This window comes from Canis lupus, chromosome 6 (assembly GCF_003254725.2).
Source record: "Canis lupus dingo isolate Sandy chromosome 6, ASM325472v2, whole genome shotgun sequence".
Taxonomy (NCBI): domain Eukaryota; kingdom Metazoa; phylum Chordata; class Mammalia; order Carnivora; family Canidae; genus Canis; species Canis lupus.
The window spans coordinates 6,511,328-6,527,581 of NC_064248.1; the positions used below are offsets into that span (position 1 = coordinate 6,511,328).

Genomic DNA, 16,254 nt, shown 5'->3' on the forward strand with positions numbered 1-16,254 from the left:
TCTTTAGCTATCACCACCCTGTCCATCCAGATTTACTTGTTCAGACATATCATATGAATGGAATCATAGAGTAAATGTGTGGTCTTTTGTGTCTGGCTTCTTTGATGAAGCATAGTGTTTTCAGGGTTCATCCATGTTGTAGCATGTGTCAGTACTTCATTTCCTTTATGCCCGAATAATACTCCATTGTTTTAGTCTGTCACATTTTGTTTATCCATTCATTAGTTGGTGGACACTTAGTTGGTTTCCACCTTTTGGGTACTATGCCTAATGCTGCTGTAAGCATTGGTATGTAAGATTTTGTGTGGACATTCTCATTTTTCTTGGGTATATACTGGAATGGAATTGCTGGGTCACATGATAGCTGTCCTTTAACTGTTTGGGGGAACTACCACACTTTTTCCAAAGTGGCTGCACAATTTTACATATGTGTACTGGTAGTGTGTGAGAATTCTGATTTCTCCACTTGTCTGTATCCCCAACAAAACTTGTTAAACGACTCCTTGATTCTAGTGGTTCTGAATTGGTAGGTCATTGTGGTTTTGATACACATCCTCATAATTAATGATGTCAGGCATCTTCATATGTCTGTTGGTCATATCTCCTTTGGAGGAATAGTCTGATCTTTTGCCCATTTCAAATTGGTTTGCCTTTTTATTATTGAGTTGTAAGAGATCTTTATGTATTCTAGACATAAGTCCCTTGTCAGATAAACGATCTGCAGATATTTTCGCTCATTTTGTGTGTTGTCTCTTTACTTTCTTGATAGTATCCTTTGAAGCACAAAGTCTAAAAATTTTGATGAAGTCCAGTTTGTGTATTTTTTTCTTTGGTTTTGCTTGAGGTTTTGGTGTCATACCTAAGAATCTATTGCCATATCCAAGGTCTTTAGCTCTTATATTTAGGTCTTTGATTCATTTTGAGTTAATTTTTGTATATGGTATGAGAGTATGGATCCAACCTTACTCTTTTGTATGTGGCTGTTCAGTGATGTTGCAGCATCATTTATTCAAATAACTGTTCTTTCTCCGTGGAATGATCTTGGCACCCTTATCAAAAATGATTGGCTATAGCCGCACTGGTTTGTTTTTGGACTCAGTTCTCCTGTATTGATCTATATGTCTGTCCTTATACCATACCAATGTCTTGATTACTGTTGCTTTGTAGTAAGTTTGAAGTGGGGAAGTGTGAATTTTTCTAATTTACTCTTTTTCAAAATAGGTTTGTATGTTCTGGGGTCCCTCATGATTCTATGGTAATTTTAGAATCAGCTTGTTAATTTCTACAAAGAAGGTGGCTGAGATCGAGCCCTGCATCAGGTTCCCTGCTCCAGGGGGAGCCTGTTTCTCCCTCTGCTTCTCTCTCATGAATATATAAATAAAATCGTTAAAAAAAAAATTTTAGCATTGTAAATGGTAGTGCTCTATACTTTGAGTTTCAAAATTTGTTACAGTTATAGAAAAACTAAAAAGGCAAGATTACATGGCTGTTTTTGTTATTGAGAGAAATTTCTGTCTGAATGAAATAAACCCATATAATGAATGATCAGAAATAAGTTGATTAAAACTTTTTTTTAAAAAAGTTTATTTATTTTAGAGCCTACAAGCTTGGGCAGGGGCAGAGGGAGAGAGATAATCTCAAGTGTGGAGAATCGACATGGGGCTTCATCTCATGACCCTGAGATCATGACCTCAGCTGAAACCAAGAGTCAGACACTTAACCAACTAAGCCACCCAGGTGCCCCAAAACGTTTTTTTTCATCATTAACATTAGTAACTTACTGAATAACCCCCTAAATGGTGTTCAGTATGCATTGATTGCTATTATGCACAAGTACTTGCCTGCCTTTGCTTTCTTAGGTCTTTTTTTTTTTTTTTTTTTTTTTTTTGTCACTGAGGCTAATTAATTAATAAGCTGAATTATGATAAAATTTCTCAGGACTGAAGTAGGTTTCATTTTGAAATAGCTATTCCGGTTTTATTCATTCTGATCATTTTGAGGATCAAATAATTCCACTTAAGGTTTTTTGTTGTTTTGGATTTTATTGATTTATTTGAGAGAGCAGAGTGAGAGTGAGGGTAGGAGCTGCCCATCCCAGGACCCTGGGATCATGACCTGAGCTAGGGCAGACACTTAACTGCCTGAGTCACCCTGGTACCCCTTAAAGACTGTTTTAATATTTCATTTTAAACTATTAATAAAATTAATCTAATTACTAAAGTTAAATTTTGGAGAGAAAAGAATTTTCACTGAGTTGATGGCTGCAGTATGACCAGAATTCAAAGGACATAGGAAAACCAGACAGAAATTTCTACCTTATAGGAGTGCCTGGGTGGTCTCAGTCGGTTGAGCAGCCAGCTCTTGGTTTTGGCTCAGGTCGTGATCTTGGGTAGTGATCGAATTTGCTTCAGATTCTCTTTCTTCCTCTCCCTCTAGCTCACACTCTGTCAAATAAATAAAATCTTTTTTAAAACTTTCTTACAACAGATCAGAATTAGGAGAAGGAAGCTAAGGTTTGATAGAAATCTCCCTTTATATTTTCTGTTCCGTATCTTATTTAATTTATAAGAATAGGAATTATTAGGAAACATATCTAGTTGATTCTTTTGATCTTTACTAGTGAAACTAGAACGCGAAGCTGAAGAAGAACGAATACGAAAGCATAAAGCAGCTGCTGAGAAGGCTTTCCAGGAAGGAATTGCCAAGGCAAAGCTAGTCATGCGTAGGACTCCTATTGGTACAGATAGAAACCATAACAGGTAAGTTATTAGATTTATTTTTTTGTCATGTTTTAGGGTTATTATATTGTTCCTAGTTATGAAACTCTAAAGTATTTAGAATAGAAAAACTTCCCTGTTTATGGATTTTGGAAACAATTGCTTATCACATATTTATTGAATGTTTTCTCTGCCCACATGTTAGAGTTAAAAGTTAAATAAGATATGATCCTGTTCTTCTTTTTTTTTTTTTTACATTTTATTTATTTATTTGAGAGAGAGCAGGAGCCTGAGCAGGGCTAGAGGGAGAAACAGGTTCTCCACTGAGCGGGGAACCTGATGAGGGACTTGATCTCAGATCTTCAGGATCTGAAGGCAGATGCTTAACCAACTGAGTCACCACTGAGCCATCATATGGCCCAGTTCTGGAAGATACCATAAATATGAGCTTAAATTATTATGATAGGTGAAACGCAATCCAAATAGAGGTCATTAGAAATGGTAATATGTTTTACATGTGTACATTGTGTGGGACCTAGAGTAGAGAAATATTAGAAGTTATAAAAATTGGGACGCCTGGGTGGCTCGGCGGTTGAGCATCTGCCTTCGGCTCAGGGCGTGATCCCAGAGTCCTGGGATGGAGTCCCACATCAGGCTCCCTGCAAGGAACCTTCTTCTCCCTCTGCCTGGGTCTCTGCTTCCTCTCTTTCTGTGTATCTCTCTTAAATAAATAAAATCTTTAAAAAAAAATTTTAAAAAATTAAAGCTATAAAGCAAATCTCAAATTTAAAAAATGTTGGTATTCTGTGCCTTACTTTATCATTTGTATCTGTCTGAATGTTCAGTGATACTCTGTATCAATTCCTCTAACACTGAAGTCATCCTGTGCTCATGATTTGTCATTAGTTTATTAATATATGGTTGTGATTTCTAGATACTGGCTCTTCTCAGATGAAGTTCCAGGATTATTCATTGAAAAAGGCTGGGTTCATGATAGCATCGACTACCGATTCAATCACCGCAAAGACCGTGCAGACTCTCCTGATGAAGATTACTGTCCCCGTAGTATGTATTCTGTCAGTTCTTTTACGCTTTCTAGTAGGGTCATTATTAAGGACTGTCTCTCCTTGGTCACTTTTTCTATTTGCAGAGTTTCTTTATTGTCTTCTTAGGTAGATGTATTTGATGGGGGCGGGAGAATGTGAGATGCATGGATCTAGGAGGGAAACTAGCATTTGATTATCAGCTTTGTTTCAGGTATAGTGTGAAAAGATAAAGAGCTTGAATATTAGAATAGCTAGGTATTAGATTTTATATGAGTAGTCCTCAAACTTTGTTCCTTGGAAGTGTCTCGGTAGGTGCCTTAGTGGCTGGAATTGAGGTAAAGGGCTAAGAAGATAGTTACGGGTCTTCTTCCTCTGCTTTCAGAGTTTATTTATTCAGTTTGAGTAGAGCATCTCATGTGTGCCACCTAGTTTTTCATGTTTTGTGGTACAAGATAGCAAATAAGCCAGATAAGGTCCTGAATGCCATTTAACTGAAATTCTAGTGAGGGGGAAACACAGCAAATAACTAATTAAAAATAAGTGAGAAAGGGTCATAAAGGGTCACTGATGTTCTTTTTCTTGATCTGGATTCTGGTTACATGGGTATGTTCAGTTTATAAATAAATACACAAGTATATTTTGATAGATGTGTATATATATTTTTTCTTGAGCCACATATATATTGAACATACATTATGTGTAAATTTGCAATATTCATATGTATAATATCTCAAGAAAAAAATTTTTAATAAAAAAGGTCAGGTTAGGTCAGGTTTCCTCAACCTCAGCATTATTGACATTTTGGGTCAGATAATGCCTTTTTTTTTTTTTTTTTTAAGGGTTGGAGGAGGGGCAGAGGGTGATAGAGCCCAAGCAGGCTCCATGCCCTGTGCAGAACCTGATGCAGGACTCAGTCCCACGTCCCTGGGGTCATGACTTGAACCAAAATCAAGAGTTAGGGACGCCTGGTTGGCTCAGCGGTTGAGCGGCTGCCTTCAGCCCCAGGGTGTGATCCTGGAGTCCCAGGATCGAGGTCTGCATCAGGCTCCCTGAATGGAGCCCGCTTCTCCCTCTGCCTGTGTCTCTGCCTGTCTCTCTCTCTCTGAATGAATAAATGAATCTCTAAAAATAAATAAATAAATAAATAAATAAATAAATAAATAAAATCTTAAAAAAAAAATCAAGAGGTGGACACTTAAGTAACTGAGCCACCCAGGCACCCCTGGGTAATTTTTTATAGTTGGAGGTTGTCCTGTTCATTGTAGGATATTCAGCAGCAGCCATGGCCTCACCAGACTAGATGCTAATAGTGACAACCAGCTATGTCTCCAGACATTGCCACATGTCCCCTAGGAGACAGCCTGGTTGGTTCCCTGTGGAGAACCACTGGTTAAATGATCTGCAAGTTTCTTTCTAGCTCTACTTACCATGACTTAATGAAATTTGCTTCTCAAATATTAGATCAATATGTTTCTTTTTTTTTTTTTTTTTTTTTTAAGATTTTATTTACTCATTCATGAGAGACACAGAGAGAGGGGCAGAGACACAGGCAGAGGGAGAAGCAGGCTCCATGCAGGGAGCCCAATGCAGAACTCGATCCCGGGACTCCAGGATCAGGCCCTGGGTGGAAGGCAGGCATTAAACCGCTGAGCCACCCAGGGATCCCTAGATCATTATGTTTCTTTAAGAAAATTTTTAGGGGGGATCCCTGGGTGGCTCAGCGGTTTAATGCCTGCCTTCCACCCAGGGCCTGATCCTGGAGTCCCGGGATCGAGTTCTGCATTGGGCTCCCTGCATGGAGCCTGCTTCTCCCTCTGCCTGTGTCTCTGCCCCTCTCTCTGTGTCTTCAATTAAGTGTTAGACTGAAGCACTTTAGTAGAAAAATCTAGTTTTAGTAGACTTTATAAATATCCACAGGAGGGCAGTTCTGTTTGAGAGCAGTAAATGTACAGTTAGGATCTTCAGACTGGGGGAGAGTTTCCAGCAGGAGAGACTGAATTTATAATGTTACTCAGAAATTTAATGGGTATCCTTAGAAATCAGGTCTCCATGATTCTAGCTCCCAAGAGAAGATGGGCATTCCATCCCTTCACTTCTGGTGCATGTTGTTGCTTCATGTACTCTCATTCCCACGTGGCAAGGTCTCTTCAAAATCACTTGACTCAGAAGACTAACAGGGTGATGTGTTTGTAGTGTGGGGAAAGTGACAGGCTAAAGGGTAAAGAATCGGAGCAGGGGACAGAACCAATTATAGTGTTAGATGAGGCCTCAGAGATTGGCTTAAGATCTGTATTCATGTCCTGTTAGTATATAGGAGCTGGCTTAGAAAAAAGTTCATCGTGTTGACACTTGAAGCCTCTAGGGGTAAGTTTATAGTAGTTTGTAGGTTTCAGTTGTCCCTGCTTCACTACAGATGCCTCTGTGCTAAGCCTTAACATACAAGGAGTAAATGAGTTATTTGTTTTGATAGAGTTATTCAGTCATCCCCCTTATTCTAAGTTGCCATACTCTAAACTTTGAACTGTGCAACTGTTAGCTGAGTAGAGAGCAAGAGTGTCAATGTGCTATGTATAAGCTATTTAAGAGAAATTAGCACCTGTTATACGTTGGGTGTATTTAATAGGCAGCACCTGTGTTATTGGATTTGGCGCCGTGTCTTGCTTAGGTTTGAAACAGGAAATTGTTTACTGTTTGTTTGTTTATTTATTTATTTATTTTTTAGGTAAGAAAGCAAACCTAGGCAAAAACACAAGCATGAGCACACAACCTGGACCAGCAACAGAAGTAGCTGTAGAGACCACCATACCCAAACAAGGCCAGAATCTATGGTAATGTGAGCATTCATCTGGCTGCTCTTTCTTTTTTCCTTTTCATGTTAAGAAAATATTTAATATAATGATACCAGTGATTATCTGTTAAGATAATGTATGTATGACTTTGATTTCTTAGATATGTAAATTCATTGCTTTAAAATTAAAAGCAGCCCCCCTTTTTTTTTTTTTTTTTGCTAAGAATGTATTTATACTAAACTTTGGAATTTTATTTCCCTGTTATAATGTAACTTTGTATATGTTCTGGGATAGATGTTACATTGCATCAGAAGTGCTTTTTAGCCTGGGAATAGATTTAGGATTTTCATCTTCATTAATTAAAGAATAAAAATTGTATACATAGCCATTGATCTGCTTTTGCGTCAATTCCCTTTTAGGCAGGAAACTAGGTTTTGAGAGGGTCTCTTTTACTTTGTGATTACATTAACTGTTTTGCCTATGATTGATTTTGGTTTAATGACCTTTTATTTTTATTATTTTTTTAAGATTTTGTTTATTTATTCATGAGAGACACACAGAGAGAGAGAGAGGCAGAGACACAGGCAGAGGGAGAAGCAGGCTCCATGCAGGGAGCCCGATGTGGGACTCGATCCCGGATTTCCGGGATCAGGCCCTGGGCTGAAGGCGGTGTTAAACTACTGAGCCACCCGGGCTACCCTATTTTTTATTTTTTATTTTTTTTATTTTTAATTTTTTTTTTTATTTATTTATGATAGTCACAGAGAGAGAGAGAGAGAGGCAGAGACACAGGCAGAGGGAGAAGCAGGCTCCATGCACCGGGAGCCTGATGTGGGATTCGATCCCGGGTCTCCAGGATCGCGCCCTGGGCCAAAGGCAGGCGCCAAACCACTGCGCCACCCAGGGATCCCCTATTTTTTATTTTTGGATACAAGTTTACTCTTTTAAGGTGTATGGACAAGTGTGTCTATTAACTTTATAAAATTTGTCTTGTATTTTAGTAGGAAACATCGGCTCTGTTATTCTAGGATAAAGTTAACATTAGGCCTCATGGAAATAGTAAATTATTTGTTTTGTTTGTGAGCCAAGTTTGGAATTCTGTTCTCCCAACTCCCACCAACAATCCCAGATCCCTTTCTTAGTTTTTGTTTTTCAGAGTTACTGATTCTGTGTTGCTCCTTGCAGGTTTTTATGTGATAGTCAGAAGGAATTGGATGAGTTACTAAACTGCCTTCACCCTCAGGGAATAAGAGAAAGTCAACTTAAAGAGAGGCTTGAGAAAAGGTAAGAATTTTCATCTTTTCATCTTGGTCTTCATAGCTTCTCTTCAGCATTAGATATTATAAATATCTTAAGGGTTATTTGTTTATCCATAAAAGCAATAAAAATAAATTTTAAGAAAGTGTCTATCACCCTTTTATGCCCTTTTATGTTCTTACTGTTTGGTGTTTTCTTGACTCATGCTTATTTGGAAGAAGCATGCTTTTAAGCCCCACATATATGCAGTATAGCAGCTATTATTCATTGATTAATGTTTGTCGTGCAATGAACCAAGATCTTCATGTAATTAGGCAGCCTTGCAAGGGCAGTTCTTTTTTTTTTTTTTTTTTTTGCAAGGGCAATTCTACAGCAGTTGTTATTGAGAAGTATTCTGTCAGTATTCAAAATAGCCAAAAAAAAAAAAAAAAAAAAAAAAAGAAAACCTAAATGTCCATCAGCTGATGGATAAACAAAATGTGGCATATGCATAAATTCAACCGCAAAAAGGAACAAAGTACTGGTACTTACTAAAACAGAGCTGAAACTAAAAAAACAGGCTGAGTCAAAGCTGCTAGACAAAAGGCCCATATTGTATGATTACGTTTCTTTTAGTTCTAATTATTTGAGAGAAATTGCAGAGAGAGTGCATGTACACGCAGGCAGCAGGTAGGGGAGGAACAGAAGTAGTAGAAGCAGACTCCCCGCTGAGCAGGGAGCTCGCATGAAGCTCGATCCAGGACCCCGAGATCATGACCTGAGCTAAAGACAGATGCACAATCAACTGAGCCATCCAGGCGACCTCCATCCATGATTTTTATAACTGAACTCAACCATTTTTCTTTATATATACTATTCTGGGAGTTTGTATAATCTTTGTGATTCTACTTTATTTATCTCTTCTCTTAGTGATGGTTATTTGGGTTTCCTTTGGGGTAGTCAAGGGAATAGGATAATGTATTACAGACCATTTGAAGTTCACATTTATAAAACAAATATATATGCTCTTTACAATAGGGGAAGAAGGATATAAATTACAGGGTGTGCACTCAGTCATTCATCTCAATAAAGGGAATTTAAAAACAAAATGATACTAGGCCAATTGGAAACAGAAGTAAAGTTTTTTGTTCTATCCATTGAACATTTATGAAAGTTAATCATGTATTTAGCCACAAAAGCAATCTCAACAGATTTTAAAAGTAGAGTTTCAAGATACATTTTCTGATCAAATTGCAATAAAATTAGAAACAGATTCCTTAAAGATTTCCAAAAAGACCTTTACTGACAGTTAAATATATTCTTAGATAACACATCAAAGAAGAAAATAAAGGAAATTCTAGAAAGCAAGGAAAGGGAAATCCTTTGTAAGAAAACCAGTGGGACACAATGAAGTTGTATTCAGAGGAAAATAATATTAAAAATGCTTATTATTAAGAACAAAGTGGGAACTTAGTATACCGCAACTGAGATGACCTTGAACTTTAGTTTTCATTTTGTTATAAGTAGCCAACAGTGAAGCTTCTGGTCTAGCCAGAGAAGAGAGTCTATTGCTGGGACCTCATCTTTAGTGTGAGCAAGATCTCCTTGTGTAGGTTTTCAGCTGTGTTTCACATTTTTACTATGTTATGGGGCATTTCAGGCAGGTGATTTAAAGTTGTCTTGGGTTGGTCACATTTCCTGGTAGCTAACATGAGCAAGTAGACATTCTCTCTGGAGGAGCCCAACTTCAGACTAGGCCTCAAAAGAATTTCCATAGATAAAATCCCAAGAAACTCATGGTAAAAAGGTACCAAAAAAAAAAAAAAAAAATGCAGAGCAGGACCCTTCAGATTATCAAATACCAAATACAAGAAGCGTGTTTTTCAAATTAATCAAAAATAAAAAACATTTGAAAATTAGTACAAGAAACCTGAAACTAAAGAAATCACCAAGGAGAGATGAAGGAGATCTGAGTAAGTCTTCTAGAAATGAGACCTGTCATTCAGAGTTTCTTTATTTCCCATCCCCTCGGCCCCCAACTCTTCTAGGTACCAGGACATCATCCATTCTATTCATCTGGCCCGGAAGCCAAATTTGGGTCTAAAATCTTGTGATGGCAACCAGGAGCTTTTGAACTTCCTTCGTAGTGATCTCATTGAAGTTGCAACAAGGTTACAAAAGGGGGGACTTGGTTATGTAGAAGAAACATCAGAATTTGAAGCTCGGGTAAGAACATAAGCAAACACCATTATGAGATCTGTTACTCGTGGAAACTCAATTTGAAATTATTCCCTGATAATGTTCTTGACTTCCCTAGATGACCCTGGAAATCATGTATAGGTTTGTTTTGAAAGACTTGTGGAGCTAAAGTTTCTCCATGTACATGTGATACTTTTCCTTTGATATCCAGAAAAATCTAATCATTGGCTTAGATTCTTTGTTCAAAAAGTGCCTTTTTTTTAAAGATTTTATTTTTTTAAACATTTTATTTGAGAGAGGGGGAGAGCATGGCCAGGGGGTGTGGGGCAGAGGGAGAGGGAGAAGCAGACTAGACACTCTGTTGAGTGGGGAGCCCAATGCTGAGCCTGATCCTAGGATCCTGAGATCATGATCTGAGCCGAAGTCAAACACTTAATCTACTTGAGCCACTTAGGTGCCCCTAAGATTTTATTTTTAAGTAATCTCTGCATCCATTATGGGGCTTGAACTCTACAACCCTGTGATCAAGAGTTGCTTCACTGACTGAGCCAGCCAGGTGCCCCAGAAAGCACTTTTCTATTAAGTTGAATGAAAACTAGTCCTGGAGTCACAATCCTGAATCATGATTTAACATCTGTTATTTAACATTCCTGTGTGCTTGATGCTTGTGCTTTAAGGTCTGAAATGGGTTTGTGTATTCTGGTTTTATCCATCCTTTATACTGATCAGCTAAGTAGGGTTATGCTTAATGTTGGGTAGCACTCATGCTAGTAAATGAGTACATTTCAAGATCCATTTAGAGTCCTGTCACCTACTGTTCAGAAGGACTCTCACATGATATAGATGAACCAATTCAGGAGATGCCATGTTCTACATGAGATAGATTTAGATATCCCAGCTGGAGAGAAGATTGGAAAATACTGTCTGTCAGGAAATACTAAAATGCTTTTCACTGGTTTTAAAAAATAGAAGTCCATATAACTCCAAAGATACTAATACTCGTGGGTCTTTTCAAATTATTCATATGCATTACAGCATGTATGTTAGTTGTGTGGTTTTTGGGCAATTGCATCTTTTTTTTCCCATTTTTCCTAATTTATAAATACATTCCATTTTTTCAGTTTTTATATCACTTTGAGGTACATAAAATAACCCATGGAGTTGATAAATCATTTACTGTCAGATTTATGTATTTATATTTCTTTGCTATTATAATCATATTTTACATGCATCTTACATACATACATAAGCTTTCTTTTTCTCTTTTTTTATTTTTATTTTTTTTAAAGCAATCTCAGTATGGGGCTCAAACTCCCAATCCTGAGATCCAGAGTCGCATGATCTTAACAACTGAGCAGTCAGGCACCTCAGCCTTTTAAAATCCGCACGGTTCCTTGAGCCAGTATTCTGTTTTATCATTTCCACTAAATGTTGTGGTTTTCACACTGGTTTATGGAGCTCAGCTGGATAATGGCTCAGAGCGCCCCCATCTCCTTTTACCAGAGCCATGGTTACTTTTTAAAAGGGGGTAGTGGTTATGAATTTGTGGTACATTACCTGGGAAAAAGGATTTAAACATCTTTATTGTTCTTCATGATCTTTTAAGGAATTATTCAACACTATGTATTCTGCAGTTTCAAATACAATATGTACTTTTTTGTTTATTTGGCAGATATTTATCAATTGCCTACTTTGTGCCAAATCCATGCTCAATACCTTGCTAACACTGGGTTATCATCATTCTTTGTTTCTCTTCATAGTTATAAAATGTTATCTTTTTAATTGACGTGTGTTTTGTGTGACTGAGAAGATAGCGTTCACTCAAGACCATGCTTTGGATCAAAGTGATTTAGCTTCTGTCCTTATCTATAAAATAAATGTGAGGCTTAAATGAGACCAAGTATGGAAAGTATTACCTGACCTATAGTTTATAAGCTAGTAGGTCAGTAAATGTTTACTTTTTTCTCAGTTTTTCTTTGCCTTGAAACTAGTTTGCATATAGTAGGCACTCAATTGCTGAATTAGTGAATGAACTCCCTAACTTCTTTAAGTAGAACAAGGTTCAGTATTTCATGGGCCACATTGCTGGGGAAATGGAGGTGTAGTCAGCTGCTTTTACATTTTTTTTTTAATTTTTATTTATTTATGATAGTCACAGAGAGAGAGAGAGAGAGGCAGAGACACAGGCAGAGGGAGAAGCAGGCTCCATGCACCGGGAGCCCGACGTGGGATTCGATCCCGGGTCTCCAGGATCGTGCCCCGGGCCAAAGGCAGGCGCCAAACCGCTGCGCCACCCAGGGATCCCTGCCTTTTTTTTTTTTTTTTTTTTTAAAGATTTTATTTATTTATTCATGATAGTCACAGAGAGAGAGAGAGAGGCAGAGACACAGGCAGAGGGAGAAGCAGGCTCCATGCACCGGGAGCCCGATGTGGGATTCGATCCCGGGTCTCCAGGATCGCGCCCTGGGCCAAAGGCAGGCGCCAAACCGCTGCGCCACCCAGGGATCCCAGGGATCCCTGCTTTTAAATTGTAAACCATCCACTGAACTGAGGACCAAGGGAAACTGATGTTGTGTGACTTAGGTTGATTTGAATTTAGTTGGAGATAGTCTTCTCTCTTCTCTCTTTTCTTTTTTGAGCAGACAACATGCATTATTGAGTAAATAATTTTATTATCACATATGGGGAAGAGTTAGCTTCAGTGAAAGGCCTGGAAAAACTGAGGTTACTTTTGAATAAACTTTCACAGTGACACTGAAACTGTAACTGCCACTGAACATGCTTAAAATTAGCTGCTTTCTCCTTCCCGCCACAACCCTTATTAGCAAATAAGAGTAGTGCACAGAGATGACCAGAGTTGGGTGTGGAGAGGGGAGGATAGTATCCTGTCATCTGGGCCTTTCATTCATGGTGGTGTTTCCTTCGTTTGCTATAGGTGATCTCATTAGAGAAACTGAAGGATTTTGGTGAGTGTGTGATTGCCCTACAAGCAAGTGTCATAAAGAAATTTCTCCAAGGCTTCATGGCTCCCAAGCAAAAGAGAAGAAAACTCCAAAGTGAAGATTCAGCAAAGACGGAAGAGGTGGATGAAGAGAAGAAACTGGCAGAGGAAGCAAAGGTATTTTGTTCATGAAGATGTGGTTTTATGACTGTAGGAGAGTGGATCTGGTTTTATTTTTTTTTTTATTTATTTTTTTTTTTTAATTTTTATTTATTTATGATAGTCACAGAGAGAGAGAGAGGCAGAGACACAGGCAGAGGGAGAAGCAGGCTCCATGCACCGGGAGCCCGATGTGGGATTCGATCCCGGGTCTCCAGGATCGCGCCCTAGGCCGAAGGCAGGCGCCAAACCGCTGCGCCACCTAGGGATCCCTGGTTTTAAAATTGTCTAACCCTGTGCTTCACCTCCTTGAAAGCATGGTTCCTTGAGCCAGTATTCTATTTTTATCATTTCCACTAAATGTTGTGGTTTTCACACTGGTTTATGGAGCTCAGCTGGATATTGGCTCAGAGTGCCCCCATCTCCTTTTACCAGAGCCATGATTGCTTTTTAAAAGGGGGGGGTAGTGGTTTTCAAATTGTTAAAAATGGTGGCAAAATACACATAAGGAACAATGTAGTATCTTAACCATTTTTATGTTCTGTGTTGTTAAGTACATTCACAGCGTTATGCAACTGTCACTACCATCCATCTCCAGAACCTTCTCTTCCCAGACTGAAATTGTGCCCACTAAAGATTACACTACCTGATTCACTGTCCCCTCAACCTCTGGCAACCCCCATTTTCTTCCTGTGTCTATGGATTCAACAACTACTCTGAGTACTATTACATAGAAGTGGAATCAAAATATTTGTTCTTTTGTGACTGCTTTATTTAACTTAGTATAATGTCTTCTAAGCTCATCTATGTTGTGTTATGTGCCAGGATTTCCCTTTAAGACTGAGTAATACCCATTCTGTGTATATACCACATTCTCTGTTCATCCATCAATGAACACTTGGATCACTTCCATCTTTTGGTTGTCGGGGATAATGCTGCTATGGACTGTATGGAGCCTTTAGCAGTGAGTGCCTCTGTATACCCTTGACCAAGAAACAATCCTACTCTGATGGAGAAGATTGTTCTTTTTTTTTTTTTTTTTTTTAATTTTATTTATTTATTCAAGAGACAGAGAAAGAGGCAGAGACACGGGCAGAGGGAGAAGCAGGCTCCCAGTGTGGAGCCTGACGTGGGACTTGATCCCAGGACTCCGGGATCACGCTCTGAACTGAAGGCAGACGCTCAACCACTGAGCCACTCAGGCGCCCCGAGAAGGTTGTTCTTTGTGGCCAAGTACACAGCTTCCGGTGGGCTGCACAGTGAGGGGGGGGGAGACACCCATCTAGTCAGCCACAACAGCCAGAGCCATCCTGGAGAAAAAACACTTGGGTGACAGGTATCACAGCCACATGGCCCTCACATCCAGTCTGCTGAGAACGCAGGCGTACAACTCTATTCTAGTCCTTACTTTCAGTTTTTTTGTTTTTCGGGTTTTTTTTTTTTTTTTTTTTTAAATTTTTATTTATTTATGATAGTCACAGAGAGAGAAAGAGAGGCAGAGACACAGGCAGAGGGAGAAGCAGGCTCCATGCACCAGGAGCCCGATGTGGGATTCGATCCCGGGTCTCCAGGATCACGCCCTGAGCCAAAGGCAGGCGCCAAACCGCTGCGCCACCCAGGGATCCCAATGTTTTTCGGTTTTTAAAAAGAATTTATTAATTTATTTGAGAGAGAGAGATAACAGGATTGGGGGGTGGGATGCAGAGGAAGTAGAGGGAGAAGCAGGTTCCCCACTGAGCAGGGAGCCCAATACAGGGCTCTATCCCAGGACCTTGAGATCATGACCTGAGCTGAAGGCAGATGCTTAACCAACTGAGCCACCCAGATGCCCTCTTACTCAGTTCTTTTGTCTATATACCTAGAAATAGAATTGCTGCATCATATGGTAATTCTGTTGCACTTTTTCAGAACTGCCATGTCTTCTAGAGCAGCTGCACCATTTTACATGCCCACCAGCAGTGCACAGGGTTCTAATTTTTCTACACCCTTGCCAGTGCCTGTTATGTTCTATTTCTGTGATTGCAGTCATCCTCATGGGAATGAAGTGATAGCTCATGCTTTTGGTTTGCCTTTCCCTAACGATAGTGATGTTGAAGAATGGGACTGTTGGCCATATGTCTGTCTGTCTTTGGGGAAATGTCTCTGAGTTATTTAGCTGTTTTTTAATTGGATTTTGTGGTTTTTTGTCATTGAGTTATATATGTAGTTTCTTTATATGTTCTGGGTATTAATCCTGTGTTAGATGTATGATTTGCAGATATATTCTCTCATCCTGTGAGCTGCCTTTTCATTCTGTCGATGACATCCTTTGATAGACAATTTTTCAAGTTTGATGAAGTTCACCCTACCTGTTTTTTTTTCTTTGGTTGGTTCTGCTTTTGGTGTCACAACCAGGTCATTGCCAAATTCAGCGTCACAAATCCATGTCCTATCCCTCTGTTTTCTTCTATGGTTTTTTTTTTTTTTTTTTTTTTTTAAGAATTTTAGCTTTTACATTTAAACCTTTGATCCATTTTGAGTTAATATTTGTAAACTAAGGGTCTAAGTTCAGTTTTTTGCATGTGGCTATCCAGTTTTCTGGTTTTTAAGTTTTAAAAATAACATGCTCCTTGTAAGTAAACCCAGTGGGAGAGGTAAGTAAAGTAGAAAAGAACTCCCATTCTAGTTTTCCTCCCCAGCAAAGTCACTCTTCGGTAGTTTGGTGTATTTTCTGTATGCATATGAAGATGGTTTTATTGGAATTTTACAGAATGGAATGGTCTGTGTCATACAGTCTGTCTCCCCCCTTTCAGTCCATATAGATCTATGTGATAGTATGTTTTCTTAGTGCCTTGATTCCTTGCTGATGAATGTTATGTTGTCTCTGGTTTGTCTTTAGTAGAATAATTAGCGGCTTCAGTTTTTCTGTTTTGTCTATTAGATTTCTGCTAAGATTACAAAGAAAAGGGCAGTCCGGGTGGCTCAGCGGTTTAGCTCTGCCTTCAGCCCGGAGACCCAGGATCGAGTCCCACGTCGTGCTCCCTGCATGGAGCCTGCTTCTCCCTTGGCCCGTGTCTCTGCCTCTCTTTCTCTCTCTCTATCTCTGTGTCTCTCATGAATAAATAAATAAAATCTTTTTAAAAAAAAGTTTACGAAGAAAAGAATTTGAAACCACTACATTAAGGAGG

General features: G+C 39.0%; 1 protein-coding gene across 1 annotated transcript in view; it reads left to right on the top strand.

Moving 5' to 3' along the window:
- BAZ1B (bromodomain adjacent to zinc finger domain 1B) overlaps positions 1–16,254 on the top strand; it is a 68,490-nt gene that overhangs the window by 37,126 nt on the left and 15,110 nt on the right. The window contains exons 8-13 of the mRNA XM_025425828.3: positions 2,621–2,759; positions 3,652–3,782; positions 6,486–6,591; positions 7,738–7,836; positions 9,837–10,014; positions 12,923–13,105. Coding sequence (XP_025281613.3) covers positions 2,621–2,759; positions 3,652–3,782; positions 6,486–6,591; positions 7,738–7,836; positions 9,837–10,014; positions 12,923–13,105 — 836 coding nt within the window. The remainder of the gene's footprint in view (positions 1–2,620; positions 2,760–3,651; positions 3,783–6,485; positions 6,592–7,737; positions 7,837–9,836; positions 10,015–12,922; positions 13,106–16,254) is intronic.